The sequence below is a fragment of the Spea bombifrons genome, chromosome 9 (assembly GCF_027358695.1).
Source record: "Spea bombifrons isolate aSpeBom1 chromosome 9, aSpeBom1.2.pri, whole genome shotgun sequence".
Lineage (NCBI taxonomy): Eukaryota > Metazoa > Chordata > Amphibia > Anura > Pelobatidae > Spea > Spea bombifrons.
The window spans coordinates 42,442,604-42,466,657 of record NC_071095.1 but is presented as its reverse complement, the minus strand read 5'-3'; the positions used below and the strand labels follow the sequence as shown (position 1 = coordinate 42,466,657).

The 24,054-nt window shown below is 39.5% G+C and overlaps 1 protein-coding gene across 1 annotated transcript; it reads right to left on the bottom strand.

Annotated features, from left to right (window-relative positions):
* Positions 1 to 729: 729 nt before the first annotated feature.
* LOC128504564 (40S ribosomal protein S3a-like) lies at positions 730 to 1,233 on the bottom strand (the record flags this gene model as incomplete). Its single annotated transcript, XM_053474659.1, has 1 exon — positions 730 to 1,233. A coding segment is annotated over one exon (474 nt), but the record flags the coding sequence as incomplete, so codon positions are not given.
* Between the last annotated feature and the right edge of the window lie 22,821 nt (positions 1,234 to 24,054).

Below are 24,054 nucleotides of genomic sequence, written 5' to 3'. Positions count from 1 at the left end.
ACTTACGCACAGAAGTCATCATGAGGATTCGAACCAGCGATCCATTGTATGTCAGGCAGGCAACTATACCTTCACGCCACCGAGCAGCCGACTGCGCTTTCTCGCCGTGGATATATGACCCTGCTTTCTCCCGACTCACATATACTTATATATACACGCCCCTATTCTAAAACAATATATTCATCAGGATTCGAACCAGCGATCCTTGGTACGGAAGGCAGTTTACTTAACCTTTACACCACCAGGCAGTTGGTTTTGCGTTCTCGCCGTGGATATATGACCCTGCTTTCTCCCGACTCACATATACTTATATATACGCCCCTATTCTAAAACAATATATACACCACAGAGGATCCATCAGGATTCGAACCATCAATCATTGGTAGGGAAAGCAGGTTACTTTTCCTTTACACCACCAGGCAGTTGGTTTTGTGCTCTCGGCGTGGAAATATGTCACTGCTTTCTCCTGACTCACATATACTTATATATACGCCCCTACTCTAAAATAACATAGACACTCTGTAAACATTAACACCACAGAGGAGCCAGCAAGAGTCGAACCAGCAACCCTTGGTATGGTAGGCAAGTTACTTTACCTTTACACCACCAGGCAGTTGGTTTTGTGTCCTCGGCGTGGATATATATATATCTACATTTTATATATATATATATATATATATATATATATATATATATATATATATATATATATATAAAAATATATATTTTATTTACAGGCTCTAATTCAGATTATGCATCTCAGACAGATTCCTGAAGTGGGGGCTCATATCCATCAGCCCGCTCTACTTTGGCGCCTGTCTCATCTCCTGCAGGCTTCCCAGCACCACCGCCTTCACCATGTAGTTTCATAAGTTTGCCCAGCTCAAACTTTGGCTTTTTCAGCATCTTCACTTTGCGTACATACACATCATGTAGAGGATAGATGGACTGGCAGGCCTTTTCAATGTCTTTGCCGATACTGTCTGGAATTAGCTTGTTAACAACTTCTTTCAAGTCATTTGTCTGCACTTCACGAGTCATGATTTCCATCATCTTCTTGCGGATCTGACGCACTTGCTGATGCTGGGCATAAGAAGTCTTTCTAATCTGGTTGTTACGCTTTTTGGTGAATCCAACACAGAATAGGCAAAGTAGGTAGCCATCTGTGGTCTTCACATCAACGTGAGCCTCTCTGCATGGATATATGACCCTGCTTTCTCCTGACTCACATATACTGATGCCCACGTAGTCTGCATGGAACGGAGGGGGCCCTGACAGGGGTGCAGAGCAGGGCTAGGTCAGGGGGTCAAAGAAAGTTCAACGGGGAGGGGGAGGAAGTGAAGGGGGTATATAAGGTTGGTGCGTAAGAATGTTCTGGGCTTTTTGTTGTGCCAGCCTACCCGGTTCTGTGTTTCGTTTCAGGATTCTGTCACAGCCGGGGGGCGGTAGCTTGCCAGGTTGCCGGGGGGTGTTATGTGGTTATTGCCACTGGTGTTAAAGTGTCGGTGGGAGGTTCCTGGCTGGGCAGTTGCTGGAACCTCAGGTGGGGGAGGGGCATCATGGTATGCCCTCCCATAAGGTGATGCTTACAGTTTGGCCCCGGTTGGTCCTGGCAAGCTTTCGGGTGTTTTATTGTATTTGGGTCATTGCCGTGTTAATGCACCTTCGTAAATGTTTACAGGTTGCGTGGCATTGACGTTAATAAATCGTCTGTGGCCTTTATTCATCCCACATCTGGTGTCCGTGTTTTTATTGGGGGGTTAACCAGGATGACATAGCCCGAGAGTCGAGGCTACCCCCTGTCATTATATGTACGCCCCTACTCTAAAACAATCGATACACTCTAGGTGCATTAACACAAAAGAAGAGCCATCAAGATTCGAACCATTGATCCTTAGTACAGTATGCAGGTTACTTTACCTTTACGCCACCAGGCAGTTGGTTCTACTCTCTCGCCGTGGAAATACCACCCTGCTTTCTCCTGACTCACATATACTTATATATACACCCCTACTCTAAAACAATATATACACTTTATATGCATTAACACCACAGAGGAGACTCTGGGATTCAAACCAGCAATCCTTGGTATGGCATCCAGGTCACTTTACCCTTACACCAACAGGTAGTCGGTGGGGCTTTCTCGGGGTGGATATATGACTCTGCTTTCTCCTGACTCACTCTAAAACATTACATACAGCCAATCTAACACTATAGAGATGAATACAAACACATATATACTTAAACGTCATAAGAGAGCCGGTAAGACTAGAACCAGCAGTACTTTGTAAGATACACAGGTTACCTTACCGCTATACCACCAAGTAGACAGATGCTGCTTCTGATATATGAGCCTGCTTTCTCCTGATTCACATAAACTTATATGTATCCACTCTAAAACAATACGTTCAGCTGCTCTAATAGGATAGGTATACACAAAGCAAATATGCCACTAGATATTTATACGACACACATGAGCCACAGGGATTTGAACCAAATATGGTGAACTCTTAAGACATCATGTCTTTAGGCCAACAGGCAGATGGACACGCTACCTTATCATGGATACATGATGCTCCTCATAAGAACCCACTCTAAAATGTTGCACTACAGTCACTCTAACACAAACACGCCCCAAAATGGCGCCATGAAATATGGGGCTGGTATTCATTTATTTCCAGGGCAGTTTTCATTCCCAGTCGGACCCTGACTACAGACTTGAGGCCGCTCAGTACGCTGACAGTGGGGTAAATCAGGACATGGAGCAGGTGTGTACACATCTGCCTTCTTGACAAACAGCAAAGAGCTTCCTGCCCCTCCTTGGATACATGTCCCCAGCTGTATCACCGCCTCAGGCTATCATTACCTGCAGAGTGGGGTAATAGTAATATTAAAAAGAAGAGTGAACAAAGCCTGGACAAAACCTAGAAGCTTACACTCCAAGAGTGCCAGGGAGGCAATACAAAGCCTGACATCTGATTTATTAGCCGGACAACGGTTGGCTGATATGATGGGGGTTGTAGTCCGCAGCTGGTGGAAGGAGTACGAAAATACTAATTGGGTTACTTGAAGTATCTTGTCGCTATTTAAAAGCAATTGTGTAAATACTGGTGTTAGGGCACAGTAACATTGATGCGTGTAATCCGCCCTGTATGTCAAAACTCATTTCTGCAGCCGAATAACAAAAGTATTCTTTCAGGAAGTCCTTCTGTTGTATCCATAATCTTAGGCGATCACAGGGGCAATAAAGTTTCACAACCGTCAGTTTCATCCGTTAAACAGAAGATGCTGCATTATGTTACATACACCCCGCTGGTTGAGCGTCACGCATGCCAACTACCCTACAAATATACAGCGCACCTGGAATGACTAGGGTAGACTATGCCTGGAGACGCTTGGACAAAAAAAATAAATAAAAAAAATAAACCTTTATTTTGTATTATTTCCCTGTAATTTAAGGGTAAAAATATCCCAGAATCATTCTAAATTCGAGGTTTCATGCACAATAGAATTCCCTAGGCTCTTCTTAATCACGCCTTAAACTATAGGTAAGGCAAAACGTGGCAACATTAATAAAGTGATCATAGTGACACCATGATGTCACCGGGGCACGCGTAGGGTGAATTCCCACTACAATCCGCTTAAGAAAGCCATAGTGCAGTAAAGCGGACAGGCTCCTGCTGCCTTCTGAGATGCCGTAGTATAGAGGCTGCAGTCTTGCACTATATCAGGTTCTGTCACCAAGGTCTGTAGTGATGTTACATATTTTTGGAACAGAATAGCAGAATGCCCCTAATCCCAAGAGTTTACAGTCTGTGGAGTTGGACAAATGCCAGGACGGAAGCATGATTCTACAGGGCGTGTAGGAAAGAAAGGTAATAGAGTAGTGAGCGAGAGTTCAATAGACAACTAAAGTACAGTGTGCTTTTTATGTGACCGGAGGTGTATTCATAGATTTTCTTCCCGACAACGTTGGTAACGGAGACGGCAAAACTGGTTCTGAAGGTGACAAGGCTGATTCCACCCCGGTGCTGAGGTGTCCCCTCCCTCCCTTCCGTCCGCATTGTGACCAATTCAGGAAACTGCGTCGGGTAAAGCCATTTCCCGTCTTCTTCCCTGAGAAGTGGGAATCCAGGGAGGGCACGGCTTCTTCCTCAGATGTGTAATATTAGGAGGGGTGCCATGGCCACTGGATACACATCCTCTTCCTGCACCATTTAAAGGTAGATAGTAAGGGCTGAGGGGGCTATGAGTCAGTGGGTGTCCTTCTGGGTGGGTATGGGGTGTCTGGCCCTATACACATATTTCTTCTCATTCGAAGCACGTTCTTCCCACCCTGAATGGAATTCTTTATAAGAGCCTGAGCCAACACTATTTGTGACCCCCCCATTAACTCCCACAAGACGTAGATGCCACCCCCACACCTTATACTCTTCTCTTCCTCCTCCGAGTCGGACCGCCAGTGCTCTGCCTTTCCCACCTGAACTTCTGTAACCTTATGTCTGTGTATTACATATAGATCAATGTGTGCTACCTCCGTATAGCACAGAAGTGATAAGGCTGCCCCTTCTCTTTGTATAACATGCAAAGCTATGTGTATTGGATCCCAGTACCACACACACCGTTTCCTACCTGTAATGCACATGCAGGCCCCTGCACTTTGCGTACAAGATGTTTGTGAGCTGGGTAGTAATTACCTCTCTGCCAGCTGTGGATTGTTGGTCCGTTTGTCCGTTCCGACTGCATTCTGGGATACTCAACAATAGTAAGGAGACTGCAGTCTTGCCCGATATCCACCTTTTTGGGACAAGGGCTCCCATTATACCGCTAGACTGTAAGCTCCTTGGGACAGGGTCTGCCATTACACCGCTAGACTGTAAGCTCCTTGAGAAAGGGTCGGCCATTATACCGCTAGACTGTAAGCTCCATTGGGAAAGGATCTGCCTTGAAACCACTAGACGGCAAGCTCCTTGGTATGGAGTCTCTCATTATACCACTAGAACGTAACTTTTCTAATACACCACTACGTGTTAAGACCTTTAGTACAGTAACTTCAAATTTCAAACATTTGAGTATGAATATAAGATGCCAGAAGGGGTTAATGCAGTACATGCACGAGCTCCCGGGATAATGTTCCACGCCTGGCAGCTCTGGCTCAGCCGAGTAACTGAAAGCAGATCTGTACGTTCCTCTGGTTTGGCTGGGTATGCCTTCTGTCCCAGTAACCCAATTCTGCTTCGCTCTGGAGCCAACATGCCTATTTAATTAGAGTCAGACTCGCGGCGGCTCTTCCAAAAATAACAGAATGCAGCTCGACGAGTCCCCTTTTAAAGAGATGTAAAAGATGAGAGGGGACAAACGGGAACATGGTGAACAAATCAATCTCAGCAGGCCCCTGTGTATTGGGCACCGATACTGCGTGACGTATCTGGTTTGTGAAAACGCAGAGAAAGCAATCAGAGTGTTTGGGTACACCGAGAACCCCTGGTCTGACCCCTTAGCCTCTCTTGGCCCATTCACAAGACTATACATGATTCTTCAGAAGGACAAGATCTGTAATGTAATTACTAATGTCCAGGGACTTCAGGGGTAAAACCTGAAATGCTAATGCTTGGGCAACCTTTAACGTCACAGGCATAAACTACCCCCGAAACCACCTAAGGGTTTATTAGGGTATGTACCGATGAGGCGAGTTCTGGTGGTACAAATAAACTCAAGGGGTCTTTTCTTTAAGGTGATGGTGTATATTGGGTGTTAAATTTGTGACTGGGACGAGGAAAACCATTGTGTTATTTCTGGGTTAGCCGACGAGTGTGACAGTCAGGGAAGCGCTTGCGTGATTTCCAGCATGGGGCGAGATTGAAGTCCTGTGTGATCCCTGTGCACCGGGTCGCTCAAGGCCTGAATGGTCTGAATTTGCGGTCATCGATAAATGTCTAGTGTCCCCATTCTGTCAGGGATGCTGGCAGTAAGGCTGAGATCACAACACAATAGGATAATCCCCCGTCTAACCCGGTCTTCCTACAGGAAGGAAGCCGCACTTCCCAGGGCTAGGTGGCAGGGTGTGTGAGTGAGTGTGCGTGTCACCGGTGAAACAGAGGGTGCATCCGGTGCTTACCGTTCGAGGCAGCTCCTGTCTCTACGCTGGAGACCAGTCACTGGTGTGCATGAGATACTACCGGTACTACGGGCAGCTGTAAGGGTCAAAAGCACAATTCAAAAGAAATACAGAAGTAATTGTTCATAAACCCCAATGATATTGGATAGGCATTGGTTACCAGCTGTGTAAAAAGCCAAAAATCACATTTAAATGCGTTGCAGCAAAAGGTCTTGACCATAGTGGCCAGATGGATTTTATCAAATTCTAATCCTGCAATTCATTTTATAGCAACTGAAGGGGAGACTGCTGTGGTTTCAACAATGCACCCACCAAGATATTTCGTTGTGTAGATAATAATGGCTCATTGAAAAAGTATCCCACAATGAGTCAAGCCCTGATTACCGAGAAATGCTGTTTATTAGTGGACAGAATGTTATGTATCTATAGAGACAGTCTGAAAACGCAAAAGACAACGCAACCTCTGGTTAGAAGACCCGGTTGTCTCTGACACAGGTACATATATACAGGTATATATGTTTAAATCCTCACAAAAGCAACCGTGTAGTTAATGGGCTTCACGCTATGGAGTCTGAGTAAGAGTAGAAATAAGTCATGTGGCCGGCCTAGATGCAGGTTCTCCATCCCTAGTAAGAGTCTCCATAAGAGCGGCAATATGCATGACAAGGGACTGGAGAATGCTGGGAGGGGATGTGGAATGTGGAATGTTGGGGATGGGGAATGCTCGGAGCGATGGAGACTTGGAGGGGATAAAAGATGCTTGGATGGGATGGAGAATAGTAGGATGGAGAATGCTTACTTGGTATAGGGACCACATCGGCCACATCAGGACAAGTATAAGTTTTTCATATTGCTGACCAGCCCAGATACATTCCTGCCCTGCAGTATGTGGGATGTATAGACTTATGGAAGGTAACCCATTAGTCGCTTATACATCCCCCATTCTACAGGACAGCATTTCTATCTGGGTTTTAAGAACCATGACTGATGTGGTCATGGATGATGGAGAATGTTGGGATGGCGAAGGCTCACAGGGATGGGGAATGCTAGGACGGAATGGAGAACGCTAGGAGGGATCTCGTTCTTTTTGGTATACAGCGGGAGGAAGTGGAGAGTCAAACGCTAATAAAACACTCACAGATTTAGAGATATCATGGGACAGGCAGACAGGGATTGCAGACAGGTCATAAACCGCTAGTTTGTGGCATTGCAGAAGTTTGGGAAAATATAATGAAAAAGGGTCAAAGATTACAACTCCCAAGTGAAAAGTAAAAATGCTTTTTACCCTCCCTGCTGTACACGTAAACCCAAAGAGCCGACTATCGACTCGTCCCATTTGATGTCCCTGTGGATTATGTTGGGTATCTGTTAATTGGAGATAATTCCCGAGGCACCTCTGGAAACGTGTGCACGTTACCTTCTCCTATTAGCGTCTTGGAAGGAGAGTAGGCTTACAAGTGCCAGGATATTTGTCATGGAGTTATTGTGAGGATTGTGACAGCTGGGGACATCAAAATCTTAAGGTCCGCGGTCTAAGGTGTTTCATATTTTCAGCCATATCTGGTGTCCCATGTAGCTTCCACAGCAGGCCTCCAATACCATTCCGTTTAACTAGGATGTTATGCTGAATGCTGAAGGAATTATTTTCTAAAGGTTTTGAGTGTTTTTAAAATTTTTCATTTTTTGGCAAATTCTTAAGGTCCGTGGTCTAAGTTTTTTCACATTTCCAGCCATATCTGGTGTCCCATGTAGCTTCCGCAGCAGGCCTCCAATACCATTCCTTTTAACTAGGATGTTATGCTGGATGCTAAAGGAATAATTTCCTAAAGGTTTTGAGCGTTTTTAAAAAATTTTATTTTTTGGCAAAATCTTAAGGTCCGCCGTCTAAGTTTTTTCATATTTTCAGCCATATCTGGTGTCCCATGTAGCTTCCACAGCAGGCCTCCAATACCATTCCTTTTAACTAGGATGTTATGCTGGATGCTAAAGGAATAATTTCCTAAAGGTTTTGAGTGTTTTTAAAATTTTTCATTTTTTGGCAAAAACTTAAGGTCCGCGGTCTAAGTTTTTTCATATTTTCAGCCATATCTGGTGTCCCATGTAGCTTCCGCAGCAGGCCTCCAATACCATTCCTTTTAACTAGGATGTTATGCTGGATGCTAAAGGAATAATTTCCTAAAGGTTTTGAGTGTTTTTAAAATTTTTCATTTTTTGGCAAAAACTTAAGGTTCGCGGTCTAAGTTTTTTCCTATTTTCAGCCATATCTGGTGTCCCATGTAGCTTCCGCAGCAGGCCTCCAATACCATTCCTTTTAACTAGGATGTTATGCTGGATGCTAAAGGAATAATTTCCTAAAGGTTTTGAGTGTTTTTAAAATTTTTCATTTTTTGGCAAAAACTTAAGGTCCGCGGTCTAAGTTTTTTCCTATTTTCAGCCATATCTGGTGTCCCATGTAGCTTCCGCAGCAGGCCTCCAATACCATTCCTTTTAACTAGGATGTTATGCTGGATGCTAAAGGAATAATTTCCTAAAGGTTTTGAGTGTTTTTAAAATTTTTCATTTTTTGGCAAAAACTTAAGGTCCGCGGTCTAAGTTTTCATATTTTCAGCCATATCTGGTGTCCCATGTAGCTTCCGCAGCAGGCCTCCAATACCATTCCTTTTAACTAGGATGTTATGCTGGATGCTAAAGGAATAATTTCCTAAAGGTTTTGAGTGTTTTTAAAATTTTTCATTTTTTGGCAAAAACTTAAGGTTCGCGGTCTAAGTTTTTTCCTATTTTCAGCCATATCTGGTGTCCCATGTAGCTTCCGCAGCAGGCCTCCAATACCATTCCTTTTAACTAGGATGTTATGCTGGATGCTAAAGGAATAATTTCCTAAAGGTTTTGAGTGTTTTTAAAATTTTTCATTTTTTGGCAAAAACTTAAGGTCCGCGGTCTAAGTTTTTTCCTATTTTCAGCCATATCTGGTGTCCCATGTAGCTTCCGCAGCAGGCCTCCAATACCATTCCTTTTAACTAGGATGTTATGCTGGATGCTAAAGGAATAATTTCCTAAAGGTTTTGAGTGTTTTTAAAATTTTTCATTTTTTGGCAAAAACTTAAGGTCCGCGGTCTAAGTTTTCATATTTTCAGCCATATCTGGTGTCCCATGTAGCTTCCGCAGCAGGCCTCCAATACCATTCCTTTTAACTAGGATGTTATGCTGGATGCTAAAGGAATAATTTCCTAAAGGTTTTGAGTGTTTTTAAAATTTTTCATTTTTTGGCAAAAACTTAAGGTCCGCGGTCTAAGTTTTTTCATATTTTCAGCCATATCTGGTGTCCCATGTACCTTCCGCAGCAGGCCTCCAATACCATTCCTTTTAACTAGGATGTTATGCTGGATGCTAAAGGAATAATTTCCTAAAGGTTTTGAGTGTTTTTAAAATTTTTCATTTTTTGGCAAAAACTTAAGGTCCGCGGTCTAAGTTTTTTCATATTTTCAGCCATATCTGGTGTCCCATGTACCTTCCACAGCAGGCCTCCAATACCATTCCTTTTAACTAGGATGTTATGCTGGATGCTAAAGGAATAATTTCCTAAAGGTTTTGAGTGTTTTTAAAATGTTTCATTTTTTGGCAAAAACTTAAGGTCCGCGGTCTAAGTTTTTTCCTATTTTCAGCCATATCTGGTGTTCCATGTAGCTTCCGCAGCAGGCCTCCAATACCATTCCTTTTAACTAGGATGTTATGCTGGATGCTAAAGGAATAATTTCCTAAAGGTTTTGAGTGTTTTTAAAATTTTTCATTTTTTGGCAAAAACTTAAGGTCCGCAGTCTAAGTTTTTTCATATTTTCAGCCATATCTAGTGTCCCATGTAGCTTCCGCAGCAGGCCTCCAATACCATTCCTTTTAACTAGGATGTTATGCTGGATGCTGAAGGAATAATTTCCTAAAGGTTTTGAGTGTTTTTAAAATTTTTCATTTTTTGGCAAAAACTTAAGGTCCGCGGTCTAAGTTTTTTCATATTTTCAGCCATATCTGGTGTCCCATGTAGCTTCCACAGCAGGCCTCCAATACCATTCCTTTTAACTAGGATGTTATGCTGGATGCTAAAGGAATAATTTCCTAAAGGTTTTGAGTGTTTTTAAAATTTTTCATTTTTTGGCAAAACACTAAAGGTCCGCGGTCTAAGTTTTTTCCTATTTTCAGCCATATCTGGTGTTCCATGTAGCTTCCGCAGCAGGCCTCCAATACCATTCCTTTTAACTAGGATGTTATGCTGGATGCTAAAGGAATAATTTCCTAAAGGTTTTGAGTGTTTTTAAAATTTTTCATTTTTTGGCAAAAACTTAAGGTCCGCAGTCTAAGTTTTTTCATATTTTCAGCCATATCTAGTGTCCCATGTAGCTTCCGCAGCAGGCCTCCAATACCATTCCTTTTAACTAGGATGTTATGCTGGATGCTGAAGGAATAATTTCCTAAAGGTTTTGAGTGTTTTTAAAATTTTTCATTTTTTGGCAAAAACTTAAGGTCCGCGGTCTAAGTTTTTTCATATTTTCAGCCATATCTGGTGTCCCATGTAGCTTCCACAGCAGGCCTCCAATACCATTCCTTTTAACTAGGATGTTATGCTGGATGCTAAAGGAATAATTTTCTAAAGGTTTTGAGTGTTTTTAAAATTTTTCATTTTTTGGCAAAAACTTAAGGTCCGCGGTCTAAGTTTTTTCCTATTTTCAGCCATATCTGGTGTCCCATGTAGCTTCCGCAGCAGGCCTCCAATACCATTCCTTTTAACTAGGATGTTATGCTGGATGCTAAAGGAATAATTTCCTAAAGGTTTTGAGTGTTTTTAAAATTTTTCATTTTTTGGCAAAAACTTAAGGTCCGCGGTCTAAGTTTTTTCCTATTTTCAGCCATATCTGGTGTCCCATGTAGCTTCCACAGCAGGCCTCCAATACCATTCCTTTTAACTAGGATGTTATGCTGGATGCTAAAGGAATAATTTCCTAAAGGTTTTGAGTGTTTTTAAAATTTTTCATTTTTTGGCAAAAACTTAAGGTCCGCGGTTAAGTTTTTTCATATTTTCAGCCATATCTGGTGTCCCATGTAGCTTCCGCAGCAGGCCTCCAATACCATTCCTTTTAACTAGGATGTTATGCTGGATGCTAAAGGAATAATTTCCTAAAGGTTTTGAGTGTTTTTAAAATTTTTCATTTTTTGGCAAAAACTTAAGGTCCGCAGTCTAAGTTTTTTCCTATTTTCAGCCATATCTGGTGTCCCATGTAGCTTCCACAGCAGGCCTCCAATACCATTCCTTTTAACTAGGATGTTATGCTGGATGCTAAAGGAATAATTTCCTAAAGGTTTTGAGTGTTTTTAAAATTTTTCATTTTTTGGCAAAAACTTAAGGTCCGCGGTCTAAGTTTTTTCCTATTTTCAGCAATATCTGGTGTCCCATGTAGCTTCCACAGCAGGCCTCCAATACCATTCCTTTTAACTAGGATGTTATGCTGGATGCTAAAGGAATAATTTCCTAAAGGTTTTGAGTGTTTTTAAAATTTTTCATTTTTTGGCAAAAACTTAAGGTCCGCGGTCTAAGTTTTTTCATATTTTCAGCCATATCTGGTGTCCCATGTAGCTTCCGCAGCAGGCCTCCAATACCATTCCTTTTAACTAGGATGTTATGCTGGATGCTAAAGGAATAATTTCCTAAAGGTTTTGAGTGTTTTTAAAATTTTTCATTTTTTGGCAAAAACTTAAGGTCTAAGTTTTTTCATATTTTCAGCCATATCTGGTGTCCCATGTAGCTTCCACAGCAGGCCTCCAATACCATTCCTTTTAACTAGGATGTTATGCTGGATGCTAAAGGAATAATTTTCTAAAGGTTTTGAGTGTTTTTAAAATTTTTCATTTTTTGGCAAAAACTTAAGTTCCGCGGTCTAAGTTTTTTCATATTTTCAGCCATATCTGGTGTCCCATGTAGCTTCCGCAGCAGGCTTCCAATACCATTCCTTTTAGCTAGGATGTTATACTGGATGCTAAAGGAATAATTTCCTAAAGGTTTTGAGTGTTTTTAAAATTTTTCATTTTTTGGCAAAAACTTAGGATCCGCGGTCTAAGTTTTTTCATATTTTCAGCCATATCTGGTGTCCCATGTAGCTTCCACAGCAGGCCTCCAATACCATTCCTTTTAACTAGGATATTATGCTGGATGCTAAAGGAATAATTTCCTAAAGGTTTTGAGTGTTTTTTAAATTTTTCATTTTTTGGCAAAAACTTAAGGTCCGCGTTCTAAGTTTTTTCATATTTTCAGCCATATCTGGTGTCCCATGTAGCTTCCACAGCAGGCCTCCAATACCATTCCTTTTAACTAGGATGTTATGCTGGATGCTAAAGGAATAATTTCCTAAAGGTTTTGAGTGTTTTTAAAATTTTTCATTTTTTGGCAAAACACTAAAGGTCCGCGGTCTAAGTTTTTTCCTATTTTCAGCCATATCTGGTGTTCCATGTAGCTTCCGCAGCAGGCCTCCAATACCATTCCTTTTAACTAGGATGTTATGCTGGATGCTAAAGGAATAATTTCCTAAAGGTTTTGAGTGTTTTTAAAATTTTTCATTTTTTGGCAAAAACTTAAGGTCCGCAGTCTAAGTTTTTTCATATTTTCAGCCATATCTAGTGTCCCATGTAGCTTCCGCAGCAGGCCTCCAATACCATTCCTTTTAACTAGGATGTTATGCTGGATGCTGAAGGAATAATTTCCTAAAGGTTTTGAGTGTTTTTAAAATTTTTCATTTTTTGGCAAAAACTTAAGGTCCGCGGTCTAAGTTTTTTCATATTTTCAGCCATATCTGGTGTCCCATGTAGCTTCCACAGCAGGCCTCCAATACCATTCCTTTTAACTAGGATGTTATGCTGGATGCTAAAGGAATAATTTTCTAAAGGTTTTGAGTGTTTTTAAAATTTTTCATTTTTTGGCAAAAACTTAAGGTCCGCGGTCTAAGTTTTTTCCTATTTTCAGCCATATCTGGTGTCCCATGTAGCTTCCGCAGCAGGCCTCCAATACCATTCCTTTTAACTAGGATGTTATGCTGGATGCTAAAGGAATAATTTCCTAAAGGTTTTGAGTGTTTTTAAAATTTTTCATTTTTTGGCAAAAACTTAAGGTCCGCGGTCTAAGTTTTTTCCTATTTTCAGCCATATCTGGTGTCCCATGTAGCTTCCACAGCAGGCCTCCAATACCATTCCTTTTAACTAGGATGTTATGCTGGATGCTAAAGGAATAATTTCCTAAAGGTTTTGAGTGTTTTTAAAATTTTTCATTTTTTGGCAAAAACTTAAGGTCCGCGGTTAAGTTTTTTCATATTTTCAGCCATATCTGGTGTCCCATGTAGCTTCCGCAGCAGGCCTCCAATACCATTCCTTTTAACTAGGATGTTATGCTGGATGCTAAAGGAATAATTTCCTAAAGGTTTTGAGTGTTTTTAAAATTTTTCATTTTTTGGCAAAAACTTAAGGTCCGCAGTCTAAGTTTTTTCCTATTTTCAGCCATATCTGGTGTCCCATGTAGCTTCCACAGCAGGCCTCCAATACCATTCCTTTTAACTAGGATGTTATGCTGGATGCTAAAGGAATAATTTCCTAAAGGTTTTGAGTGTTTTTAAAATTTTTCATTTTTTGGCAAAAACTTAAGGTCCGCGGTCTAAGTTTTTTCCTATTTTCAGCAATATCTGGTGTCCCATGTAGCTTCCACAGCAGGCCTCCAATACCATTCCTTTTAACTAGGATGTTATGCTGGATGCTAAAGGAATAATTTCCTAAAGGTTTTGAGTGTTTTTAAAATTTTTCATTTTTTGGCAAAAACTTAAGGTCCGCGGTCTAAGTTTTTTCATATTTTCAGCCATATCTGGTGTCCCATGTAGCTTCCGCAGCAGGCCTCCAATACCATTCCTTTTAACTAGGATGTTATGCTGGATGCTAAAGGAATAATTTCCTAAAGGTTTTGAGTGTTTTTAAAATTTTTCATTTTTTGGCAAAAACTTAAGGTCTAAGTTTTTTCATATTTTCAGCCATATCTGGTGTCCCATGTAGCTTCCACAGCAGGCCTCCAATACCATTCCTTTTAACTAGGATGTTATGCTGGATGCTAAAGGAATAATTTTCTAAAGGTTTTGAGTGTTTTTAAAATTTTTCATTTTTTGGCAAAAACTTAAGTTCCGCGGTCTAAGTTTTTTCATATTTTCAGCCATATCTGGTGTCCCATGTAGCTTCCGCAGCAGGCTTCCAATACCATTCCTTTTAGCTAGGATGTTATACTGGATGCTAAAGGAATAATTTCCTAAAGGTTTTGAGTGTTTTTAAAATTTTTCATTTTTTGGCAAAAACTTAGGATCCGCGGTCTAAGTTTTTTCATATTTTCAGCCATATCTGGTGTCCCATGTAGCTTCCACAGCAGGCCTCCAATACCATTCCTTTTAACTAGGATATTATGCTGGATGCTAAAGGAATAATTTCCTAAAGGTTTTGAGTGTTTTTTAAATTTTTCATTTTTTGGCAAAAACTTAAGGTCCGCGTTCTAAGTTTTTTCATATTTTCAGCCATATCTGGTGTCCCATGTAGCTTCCACAGCAGGCCTCCAATACCATTCCTTTTAACTAGGATGTTATGCTGGATGCTAAAGGAATAATTTCCTAAAGGTTTTGAGTGTTTTTTAAATTTTTCATTTTTTGGCAAAAACTTAAGGTCCGCGGTCTAAGTTTTTTCATATTTTCAGCCATATCTGGTGTCCCATGTAGCTTCCGCAGCAGGCCTCCAATACCATTCCTTTTAACTAGGATGTTATGCTGGATGCTAAAGGAATAATTTCCTAAAGGTTTTGAGTGTTTTTAAAATTTTTCATTTTTTGGCAAAAACTTAAGGTCCGTGGTCTAAGTTTTTTCATATTTTCAGCCATATCTGGTGTCCCATGTACCTTCCACAGCAGGCCTCCAATACCATTCCTTTTAACTAGGATGTTATGCTGGATGCTAAAGGAATAATTTCCTAAAGGTTTTGAGTGTTTTTAAAATTTTTCATTTTTTGGCAAAAACTTAAGGTCCGCGGTCCAAGTTTTTTCATATTTTCAGCCATATCTGGTGTCCCATGTAGCTTCCGCAGCAGGCCTCCAATACCATTCCTTTTAACTAGGATGTTATGCTGGATGCTAAAGGAATAATTTCCTAAAGGTTTTGAGTGTTTTTAAAATTTTTCATTTTTTGGCAAAAACTTAAGGTCCGCGGTCTAAGTTTTTTCCTATTTTCAGCCATATCTGGTGTCCCATGTAGCTTCCACAGCAGGCCTCCAATACCATTCCTTTTAACTAGGATGTTATGCTGGATGCTAAAGGAATAATTTCCTAAAGGTTTTGAGTGTTTTTAAAATTTTTCATTTTTTGGCAAAAACTTAAGGTCCGCGGTCTAAGTTTTTTCCTATTTTCAGCCATATCTGGTGTCCCATGTAGCTTCCACAGCAGGCCTCCAATACCATTCCTTTTAACTAGGATGTTATGCTGGATGCTAAAGGAATAATTTCCTAAAGGTTTTGAGTGTTTTTAAAATTTTTCATTTTTTGGCAAAAACTTAAGGTCCGCGGTCTAAGTTTTTTCATATTTTCAGCCATATCTGGTGTCCCATGCAGCTTCCACAGCAGGCCTCCAATACCATTCCTTTTAACTAGGATGTTATGCTGGATGCTAAAGGAATAATTTCCTAAAGGTTTTGAGTGTTTTTAAAATTTTTCATTTTTTGGCAAAAACTTAAGGTCCGTGGTCTAAGTTTTCATATTTTCAGCCATATCTGGTGTCCCATGTAGCTTCCGCAGCAGGCCTCCAATACCATTCCTTTTAACTAGGATGTTATGCTGGATGCTAAAGGAATAATTTCCTAAAGGTTTTGAGTGTTTTTAAAATTTTTCATTTTTTGGCAAAAACTTAAGGTCCGCCGTCTAAGTTTTTTCCTATTTTCAGCCATATCTGGTGTCCCATGTACCTTCCACAGCAGGCCTCCAATACCATTCCTTTTAACTAGGATGTTATGCTGGATGCTAAAGGAATAATTTCCTAAAGGTTTTGAGTGTTTTTAAAATTTTTCATTTTTTGGCAAAAACTTAAGGTCCGCGGTCTAAGTTTTTTCATATTTTCAGCCATATCTGGTGTCCCATGTACCTTCCACAGCAGGCCTCCAATACCATTCCTTTTAACTAGGATGTTATGCTGGATGCTAAAGGAATAATTTCCTAAAGGTTTTGAGTGTTTTTAAAATTTTTCATTTTTGGCAAAAACTTAAGGTCCGCGGTCTAAGTTTTTTCATATTTTCAGCCATATCTGGTGTCCCATGTACCTTCCACAGCAGGCCTCCAATACCATTCCTTTTAACTAGGATGTTATGCTGGATGCTAAAGGAATAATTTCCTAAAGGTTTTGAGTGTTTTTAAAATTTTTCATTTTTTGGCAAAAACTTAAGGTCCGCAGTCTAAGTTTTTTCCTATTTTCAGCCATATCTGGTGTCCCATGTAGCTTCCACAGCAGGCCTCCAATACCATTCCTTTTAACTAGGATGTTATGCTGGATGCTAAAGGAATAATTTCCTAAAGGTTTTGAGTGTTTTTTAAATTTTTCATTTTTTGGCAAAACACTAAAGGTCCGCGGACTAAGTTTTTTCATATTTTCAGCCATATCTGGTGTCCCATGTAGCTTCCGCAGCAGGCCTCCAATACCATTCCTTTTAACTAGGATGTTATGCTGGATGCTAAAGGAATAATTTCCTAAAAGTTTTGAGTGTTTTTAAAATTTTTCATTTTTTGGCAAAAACTTAAGGTCCGCGGTCTAAGTTTTTTCCTATTTTCAGCCATATCTGGTGTCCCATGTACCTTCCACAGCAGGCCTCCAATACCATTCCTTTTAACTAGGATGTTATGCTGGATGCTAAAGGAATAATTTCCTAAAGGTTTTGAGTGTTTTTTAAATTTTTCATTTTTTGGCAAAAACTTAAGGTCCGCGGTCTAAGTTTTTTCATATTTTCAGCCATATCAGGTGTCCCATCTTGCTTCCACAGCAGGCCTCCAATACCATTCCTTTTAACTAGGATGTTATGCTGGATGCTAAAGGAATAATTTCCTAAAGGTTTTGAGTGTTTTTAAAATTTTTCATTTTTTGGCAAAAACTTAAGGTCCGCGGTCTAAGTTTTTTCATATTTTCAGCCATATCTGGTGTCCCATGTAGCTTCCGCAGCAGGCCTCCAATACCATTCCTTTTAACTAGGATGTTATGCTGGATGCTAAAGGAATAATTTCCTAAAAGTTTTGAGTGTTTTTAAAATTTTTCATTTTTTGGCAAAAACTTAAGGTCCGCGGTCTAAGTTTTTTCATATTTTCAGCCATATCTGGTGTCCCATGCAGCTTCCGCAGCAGGCCTTCAATACCATTCCTTTTAACTAGGATGTTATGCTGGATGCTAAAGGAATAATTTCCTAAAGGTTTTGAGTGTTTTTAAAATTTTTCATTTTTTGGCAAAAACTTAAGGTCCGCGGTCTAAGTTTTTTCATATTTTCAGCCATATCTGGTGTCCCATGTAGCTTCCACAGCAGGCCTCCAATACCATTCCTTTTAACTAGGATGTTATGCTGGATGCTAAAGGAATAATTTCCTAAAGGTTTTGAGTGTTTTTAAAATTTTTCATTTTTTGGCAAAACACTAAGGGTCCGCGGTCTAAGTTTTTTCATATTTTCAGCCATATCTGGTGTCCCATGTACCTTCCTCAGCAGGCCTCCAATACCATTCCTTTTAACTAGGATGTTATGCTGGATGCTAAAGGAATAATTTCCTAAAGGTTTTGAGTGTTTTTAAAATTTTTCATTTTTTGGCAAAAACTTAAGGTCCGCGGTCTAAGTTTTTTCATATTTTCAGCCATATCTGGTGTCCCATGTACCTTCCGCAGCAGGCCTCCAATACCATTCCTTTTAACTAGGATGTTATGCTGGATGCTAAGGGAATAACTTCCTAAAGGTTTTGAGTGTTTTTAAAATTTTTCATTTTTTGGCAAAAACTTAAGGTCCGTGGTCTAAGTTTTTTCCTATTTTCAGCCATATCTGGTGTCCCATGTAGCTTCCGCAGCAGGCCTCCAATACCATTCCTTTTAACTAGGATGTTATGCTGGATGCTAAAGGAATAATTTCCTAAAGGTTTTGAGTGTTTTTAAAATTTTTCATTTTTTGGCAAAAACTTAAGGTCCGCGGTCTAAGTTTTTTCATATTTTCAGCCATATCTGGTGTCCCGTGTAGCTTCCGCAGCAGGCCTCCAATACCATTCCTTTTAACTAGGATGTTATGCTGGATGCTAAAGGAATAATTTCCTAAAGGTTTTGAGTGTTTTTAAAATTTTTCATTTTTTGGCAAAAACTTAAGGTCCGCGGTCTAAGTTTTTTCATATTTTCAGCCATATCTGGTGTCCCATGTAGCTTCCGCAGCAGGCCTCCAATACCATTCCTTTTAACTAGGATGTTATGCTGGATGCTAAAGGAATAATTTCCTAAAGGTTTTGAGTGTTTTTAAAATTTTTCATTTTTTGGCAAAAACTTAAGGTCCGCGGTCTAAGTTTTTTCATATTTTCAGCCATATCAGGTGTCCCATGTAGCTTCCACAGCAGGCCTCCAATACCATTCCTTTTAACTAGGATGTTATGCTGGATGCTAAAGGAATAATTTCCTAAAGGTTTTGAGTGTTTTTAAAATTTTTCATTTTTTGGCAAAAACTTAAGGTCCGCGGTCTAAGTTTTTTCCTATTTTCAGCCATATCTGGTGTCCCATGTAGCTTCCGCAGCAGGCCTCCAATACCATTCCTTTTAACTAGGATGTTATGCTGGATGCTAAAGGAATAATTTCCTAAAGGTTTTGAGTGTTTTTAAAATTTTTCATTTTTTGGCAAAAACTTAAGGTCCGCGGTCTAAGTTTTTTCATATTTTCAGCCATATCTGGTGTCCCATGCAGCTTCCGCAGCAGGCCTCCAATACCATTCCTTTTAACTAGGATGTTATGCTGGATGCTAAAGGAATAATTTCCTAAAGGTTTTGAGTGTTTTTAAAATTTTTCATTTTTTGGCAAAAACTTAAGGTCCGCGGTCTAAGTTTTTTCATATTTTCAGCCATATCTGGTGTCCCATGTAGCTTCCACAGCAGGCCTCCAATACCATTCCTTTTAACTAGGATGTTATGCTGGATGCTAAAGGAATAATTTCCTAAAAGTTTTGAGTGTTTTTAAAATTTTTCATTTTTTGGCAAAAACTTAAGGTCCGCGGTCTAAGTTTTTTCATATTTTCAGCCATATCTGGTGTCCCATGTAGCTTCCACAGCAGGCCTCCAATACCATTCCTTTTAACTAGGATGTTATGCTGGATGCTAAAGGAATAATTTCCTAAAGGTTTTGAGTGTTTTTAAAATTTTTCATTTTTTGGCAAAACACTAAGGGTCCGCGGTCTAAGTTTTTTCATATTTTCAGCCATATCTGGTGTCCCATGTACCTTCCTCAGCAGGCCTCCAATACCATTCCTTTTAACTAGGATGTTATGCTGGATGCTAAAGGAATAATTTCCTAAAGGTTTTGAGTGTTTTTAAAATTTTTCATTTTTTGGCAAAAACTTAAGGTCCGCGGTCTAAGTTTTTTCATATTTTCAGCCATATCTGGTGTCCCATGTAGCTTCCGCAGCAGGCCTCCAATACCATTCCTTTTAACTAGGATGTTATGCTGGATGCTAAAGGAATAATTTCCTAAAGGTTTTGAGTGTTTTTTAAATTTTTCATTTTTTGGCAAAAACTTAAGGTCCGCGGTCTAAGTTTTTTCATATTTTCAGCCATATCTGGTGTCCCATGTACCTTCCGCAGCAGGCCTCCAATACCATTCCTTTTAACTAGGATGTTATGCTGGATGCTAAGGGAATAACTTCCTAAAGGTTTTGAGTGTTTTTAAAATTTTTCATTTTTTGGCAAAAACTTAAGGTCCGTGGTCTAAGTTTTTTCCTATTTTCAGCCATATCTGGTGTCCCATGTAGCTTCCGCAGCAGGCCTCCAATACCATTCCTTTTAACTAGGATGTTATGCTGGATGCTAAAGGAATAATTTCCTAAAGGTTTTGAGTGTTTTTAAAATTTTTCATTTTTTGGCAAAAACTTAAGGTCCGCGGTCTAAGTTTTTTCATATTTTCAGCCATATCTGGTGTCCCGTGTAGCTTCCGCAGCAGGCCTCCAATACCATTCCTTTTAACTAGGATGTTATGCTGGATGCTAAAGGAATAATTTCCTAAAGGTTTTGAGTGTTTTTAAAATTTTTCATTTTTTGGCAAAAACTTAAGGTCCGCGGTCTAAGTTTTTTCATATTTTCAGCCATATCTGGTGTCCCATGTACCTTCCACAGCAGGCCTCCAATACCATTCCTTTTAACTAGGATGTTATGCTGGATGCTAAAGGAATAATTTCCTAAAGGTTTTGAGTGTTTTTAAAATTTTTCATTTTTTGGCAAAAACTTAAGGTCCGCGGTCTAAGTTTTTTCATATTTTCAGCCATATCTGGTGTCCCATGTACCTTCCACAGCAGGCCTCCAATACCATTCCTTTTAACTAGGATGTTATGCTGGATGCTAAAGGAATAATTTCCTAAAGGTTTTGAGTGTTTTTAAAATTTTTCATTTTTTGGCAAAAACTTAAGGTCCGCCGTCTAAGTTTTTTCATATTTTCAGCCATATCTGGTGTCCCATGTAGCTTCCGCAGCAGGCCTCCAATACCATTCCTTTTAACTAGGATGTTATGCTGGATGCTAAAGGAATAATTTCCTAAAGGTTTTGAGTGTTTTTTAAATTTTTCATTTTTTGGCAAAAACTTAAGGTCCGCGGTCTAAGTTTTTTCATATTTTCAGCCATATCTGGTGTCCCATGTACCTTCCGCAGCAGGCCTCCAATACCATTCCTTTTAACTAGGATGTTATGCTGGATGCTAAGGGAATAATTTCCTAAAGGTTTTGAGTGTTTTTAAAATTTTTCATTTTTTGGCAAAAACTTAAGGTCCGTGGTCTAAGTTTTTTCCTATTTTCAGCCATATCTGGTGTCCCATGTAGCTTCCACAGCAGGCCTCCAATACCATTCCTTTTAACTAGGATGTTATGCTGGATGCTAAAGGAATAATTTCCTAAAGGTTTTGAGTGTTTTTAAAATTTTTCATTTTTTGGCAAAAACTTAAGGTCCGTGGTCTAAGTTTTCATATTTTCAGCCATATCTGGTGTCCCATGTAGCTTCCGCAGCAGGCCTCCAATACCATTCCTTTTAACTAGGATGTTATGCTGGATGCTAAAGGAATAATTTCCTAAAGGTTTTGAGTGTTTTTAAAATTTTTCATTTTTTGGCAAAAACTTAAGGTCCGCGGTCTAAGTTTTTTCATATTTTCAGCCATATCTGGTGTCCCATGTAGCTTCCACAGCAGGCCTCCAATACCATTCCTTTTAACTAGGATGTTATGCTGGATGCTAAAGGAATAATTTCCTAAAGGTTTTGAGTGTTTTTAAAATTTTTCATTTTTTGGCAAAAACTTAAGGTCCGCGGTCTAAGTTTTTTCCTATTTTCAGCCATATCTGGTGTCCCATGTAGCTTCCACAGCAGGCCTCCAATACCATTCCTTTTAACTAGGATGTTATGCTGGATGCTAAAGGAATAATTTCCTAAAGGTTTTGAGTGTTTTTAAAATTTTTCATTTTTTGGCAAAAACTTAAGGTCCGCGGTCTAAGTTTTTTCATATTTTCAGCCATATCTGGTGTCCCATGCAGCTTCCACAGCAGGCCTCCAATACCATTCCTTTTAACTAGGATGTTATGCTGGATGCTAAAGGAATAATTTCCTAAAGGTTTTGAGTGTTTTTAAAATTTTTCATTTTTTGGCAAAAACTTAAGGTCCGTGGTCTAAGTTTTCATATTTTCAGCCATATCTGGTGTCCCATGTAGCTTCCGCAGCAGGCCTCCAATACCATTCCTTTTAACTAGGATGTTATGCTGGATGCTAAAGGAATAATTTCCTAAAGGTTTTGAGTGTTTTTAAAATTTTTCATTTTTTGGCAAAAACTTAAGGTCCGCCGTCTAAGTTTTTTCATATTTTCAGCCATATCTGGTGTCCCATGTAGCTTCCGCAGCAGGCCTCCAATACCATTCCTTTTAACTAGGATGTTATGCTGGATGCTAAAGGAATAATTTCCTAAAGGTTTTGAGTGTTTTTTAAATTTTTCATTTTTTGGCAAAAACTTAAGGTCCGCGGTCTAAGTTTTTTCATATTTTCAGCCATATCTGGTGTCCCATGTACCTTCCGCAGCAGGCCTCCAATACCATTCCTTTTAACTAGGATGTTATGCTGGATGCTAAGGGAATAATTTCCTAAAGGTTTTGAGTGTTTTTAAAATTTTTCATTTTTTGGCAAAAACTTAAGGTCCGTGGTCTAAGTTTTTTCCTATTTTCAGCCATATCTGGTGTCCCATGTAGCTTCCACAGCAGGCCTCCAATACCATTCCTTTTAACTAGGATGTTATGCTGGATGCTAAAGGAATAATTTCCTAAAGGTTTTGAGTGTTTTTAAAATTTTTCATTTTTTTGGCAAAAACTTAGGGTCCGCGGTCTAAGTTTTTTCATATTTTCAGCCATATCTGGTGTCCCATGTAGCTTCCACAGCAGGCCTCCAATACCATTCCTTTTAACTAGGATGTTATGCTGGATGCTAAAGGAATAATTTCCTAAAGGTTTTGAGTGTTTTTTAAATTTTTCATTTTTTGGCAAAAACTTAAGGTCCGCGGTCTAAGTTTTTTCATATTTTCAGCCATATCTGGTGTCCCATGTACCTTCCACAGCAGGCCTCCAATACCATTCCTTTTAACTAGGATGTTATGCTGGATGCTAAAGGAATAATTTCCTAAAGGTTTTGAGTGTTTTTAAAATTTTTCATTTTTTGGCAAAAACTTAAGGTCCGCGGTCTAAGTTTTTTCATATTTTCAGCCATATCTGGTGTCCCATGTAGCTTCCGCAGCAGGCCTCCAATACCATTCCTTTTAACTAGGATGTTATGCTGGATGCTAAAGGAATAATTTCCTAAAAGTTTTGAGTGTTTTTAAAATTTTTCATTTTTTGGCAAAAACTTAAGGTCCGCGGTCTAAGTTTTTTCATATTTTCAGCCATATCTGGTGTCCCATGCAGCTTCCGCAGCAGGCCTTCAATACCATTCCTTTTAACTAGGATGTTATGCTGGATGCTAAAGGAATAATTTCCTAAAGGTTTTGAGTGTTTTTAAAATTTTTCATTTTTTGGCAAAAACTTAAGGTCCGCGGTCTAAGTTTTTTCATATTTTCAGCCATATCTGGTGTCCCATGTAGCTTCCACAGCAGGCCTCCAATACCATTCCTTTTAACTAGGATGTTATGCTGGATGCTAAAGGAATAATTTCCTAAAGGTTTTGAGTGTTTTTAAAATTTTTCATTTTTTGGCAAAACACTAAGGGTCCGCGGTCTAAGTTTTTTCATATTTTCAGCCATATCTGGTGTCCCATGTACCTTCCTCAGCAGGCCTCCAATACCATTCCTTTTAACTAGGATGTTATGCTGGATGCTAAAGGAATAATTTCCTAAAGGTTTTGAGTGTTTTTAAAATTTTTCATTTTTTGGCAAAAACTTAAGGTCCGCGGTCTAAGTTTTTTCATATTTTCAGCCATATCTGGTGTCCCATGTAGCTTCCGCAGCAGGCCTCCAATACCATTCCTTTTAACTAGGATGTTATGCTGGATGCTAAAGGAATAATTTCCTAAAGGTTTTGAGTGTTTTTTAAATTTTTCATTTTTTGGCAAAAACTTAAGGTCCGCGGTCTAAGTTTTTTCCTATTTTCAGCCATATCTGGTGTCCCATGTAGCTTCCGCAGCAG